At 38.5% G+C, this 2,811-nt stretch overlaps 1 protein-coding gene across 2 annotated transcripts; it reads right to left on the reverse strand.

The window, feature by feature from the left end:
• Positions 1 to 465: 465 nt before the first annotated feature.
• On the reverse strand, positions 466 to 2,811 carry LOC146200053 (uncharacterized). Of its 2 annotated transcripts, none has more exons than XM_084595329.1 (5): positions 2,683 to 2,811; positions 2,385 to 2,445; positions 2,080 to 2,092; positions 1,935 to 1,975; positions 466 to 733 (listed from the first exon to the last, which is right to left on the reverse strand). In XM_084595329.1, exons 2-5 carry the CDS (start codon positions 2,431 to 2,433, stop codon positions 495 to 497), a joined length of 342 nt encoding a protein of 113 aa, XP_084451455.1. In that variant the 5' UTR covers positions 2,434 to 2,445; positions 2,683 to 2,811; the 3' UTR covers positions 466 to 494. The 2 variants fall into 2 exon arrangements, with proteins under 2 accessions (XP_084451455.1, XP_084451454.1); XM_084595328.1 differs by having other exon boundaries at positions 466 to 736; positions 2,683 to 2,806.

Here is a 2,811-nt window from a genome sequence, read left to right on the forward strand (position 1 = left end):
CGACGAAATTTCTTTTCACACTCAGTAGTTAGAGCAATATTGAAAAGTTAATTACAATTGTAAAATAAATATTACTGAAAACTAACAATATTTTATTCAGAATTTTATTTAGTTCACTAGGGCATATTGCTTACGTCCTTTTTTTCTCTCTTGCTTCCTCTCTAGTCGGACACCTGTATTCGAACAGACAGTGTACTACATTACCATTGTTGCCCTGCAATCCAGTCACAAACGATAACAAAAAATGTCGCCGTGAAGTAAAGGCCGCATCAGATATAAGTCGCAAGGAAATATTACTTTGAAATGTGAATATAATTTTTTTCGGTAGATCTTAATATATTATTCCGCATTAAGGAAATGTAACTTGACAAACATGTCTCCTTTAGCCCCTTTACCAGGAAAATTTAAAAACAAAAAAAGAAAAAGTTTGCAACTTTCGTAAAAATAGAAAAGTCTACAAATTCCTTCTATGAGACGCTAGCTGTTGTTTATTATCAGCCCTTTCTGTTCCTCCACCTGTCGATGCCGTGAGCTACGGCACCTCCAATGACGCCGCGAACTACGGCGCCGACCCAGTATTCCGAGGATTCAACATCGAGTGCGCTTTCTGCGGAGGCTAGAGCTTCCAATGCTTCTGCCAGCTGCTGTCGGGCTTCAGCGCCATCCCCGGACACCTTTCCTTGAAGCAGACGTCCAAGAGCTTCCAACCTGTATCCTGCCTTCTGCGCCGCGTCTTCTGAAAACAATGCGTATCAGAGAGGAGACTTAGGCGAAAAAAGCAAACTTTTATTAACAGTCCAATTGCCCAAACTAAGTCTATTTGTAGATAAGTGTAAAAACAGACTTTCGCAGCGAAAATATATATTACTGCTTTGTGGTAACGCGACCATTTGGCCTCATGCGTCATTGTGTTACAGGATCAACGTGTACATATTAGTTTTCCTTTATTGGAGGCAACGAATAGAATACCATTGAACTCGAACAAACAGTAGAGCACTGCAGTAAACTAATGCATAATATTTGAAAACAAAATACGGCCAGTTCAGCATGGTTTGGCCGAAGGCAGTTAATTGAAATAACTGTTAGAGATTTCGATTTCGGGCCAAGGCTCGATCTTGAAGATCTAACTGGCTTCAGACAAAAATTGTCAAAAGGTGGTGTTTGAGGACTTCTGTGGTAAGGCACGGTGAACGGTTTGGTACATCAAACGTATCTCAAGGCAGTAAAGCTTTTGTTCCATTACGCACCGATAGAATAGACGAATAAAACGATATACGAAACACAGCGCGGGCGACTTGCACTTGAAACAGGTAGTGATGGTGTACAGGTATAATACGGTGTTTACCAGAGCTGATGTATTTGTGCCACCATAGGAGACAAATCCACACGCCTCTACAAAGTGCTTTACTTTATTTAAACTTCAAAGATAGGCTTCAAACAGACAAACATTAGCAATATTTGAGAATGGGTGTTGTGAACTGGCATATTAATATAATGTTTAAAATCCTTGCTATAAAGTATGGTATGTAAAATTCAACAACGGCATAGATAAATAATTTTGCAATGACGTTTGCTGTCGGAGAACCACTCAATAGATTTAAGGGCAAAAAATTTTCTTCAATCTGTGAGTAAGAATCTTTTAGTGAATGATGTCCGAAAATCTGCAATAGTCTCGAAGAATGGTACTATGAGGGAAATTTAAACATTCACTCTATACAGCTTTTCAAAAGCGCATTTTTATCTAGACCAAAGTAGCAGCGAATGGAGCTGAGCAGGGCTAATTTCTCAAACCAAGTTAGATGCTTTTCACCGGGTTAATAAATATGGTTAATAAAAACTTTTTCTTTGAAATTTTTTTCATATTTTCACCAATTCAAAACGGAGTTCACCAATTACGCTTACATTTATATTGAAAAATTATAATTCAAACTCACCTTGACCTTCCGGCAAGTGCGTTACACCATCGGAGGGCACACTGGGAATCAACCACGTCAAACTCTCGTTAATTCGTACACATTTCAGGCATAAGCGGTTATTGATCATGCAAAGCGTATCGAAAATTATGAAAATATAACTTACATAGTAGCTGCGTCTTGTTTCGAGCATGAAAGAAAAATAAATACAGAGTAGGTCAGTGGTATCAAATAGTTTTTATTGCACTTGTGATACACTTAACTGTCTCCTGGTTACAAGCATACATTTTAGTTCTGCATCTATCAACATGAAATTTCAGGCCGGTGAATCGATTTATTTTGCAGTTCGGTGCACTACTATGCGATAAATAAAAGGAAAAAACTCTTCTTTGGCACAATTTTTTCAAATATATTTTAACCGGACTATTTCTTCTCCGACAAAATGCAAAGATGCAAAACACAGGAACTTACACGCCACCGTTGTGAGAGACAGGAAGGTGAACCACAGAGGCGTATTCATGATTATCGTCACCTGAGGGAATTAGAGCACAGGTGAAACGTTACGTGCCGCAATTGAACTATAAAGCCATTAATAAATGGCTTGAAAATATAGCTGCAAAGTAAAGCGAACAAAATTTCTTACATATGTAATGCAGCACTTTGGAAATTTAAACTTTCAGAGATATCTATTTTATCCTATAAGATAGGTACATATGCATGAAGTTTTAAGAACAGCACACCTAGGTCATATTTAAAAACCTTCGCTCACCTGAGTGTAATATGGCAGTATGCGTTGTGATGGCGCCGTTCTCTTGCAGAAAGGATGGACGAGAGACCTGCCTTATATAGGTTCACTTTGCCGTTATTTTGACTGACCGAGTGCTTTGGAAAAACCAGC

Source organism: Amblyomma maculatum, chromosome 2 (assembly GCF_055883805.1).
Source record: "Amblyomma maculatum isolate TAMU_Amacu chromosome 2, ASM5588380v1, whole genome shotgun sequence".
NCBI classification, from domain to species: Eukaryota; Metazoa; Arthropoda; class Arachnida; order Ixodida; family Ixodidae; genus Amblyomma; species Amblyomma maculatum.

Coding starts and splice junctions, on each gene's coding strand:
- LOC146200053 (XM_084595328.1), bottom strand. CDS start 2,433: ATGAATACGCCTCTGTGGTTCACCTTCCTGTCTCTCACAACGGTGGCG. Junction 737..1,934: donor GCACTTGCCGGAAGGTCAAG/GTGAGTTTGAAT, acceptor CATTGTTTTCAG/AAGACGCGGCGCAGAAGGCA.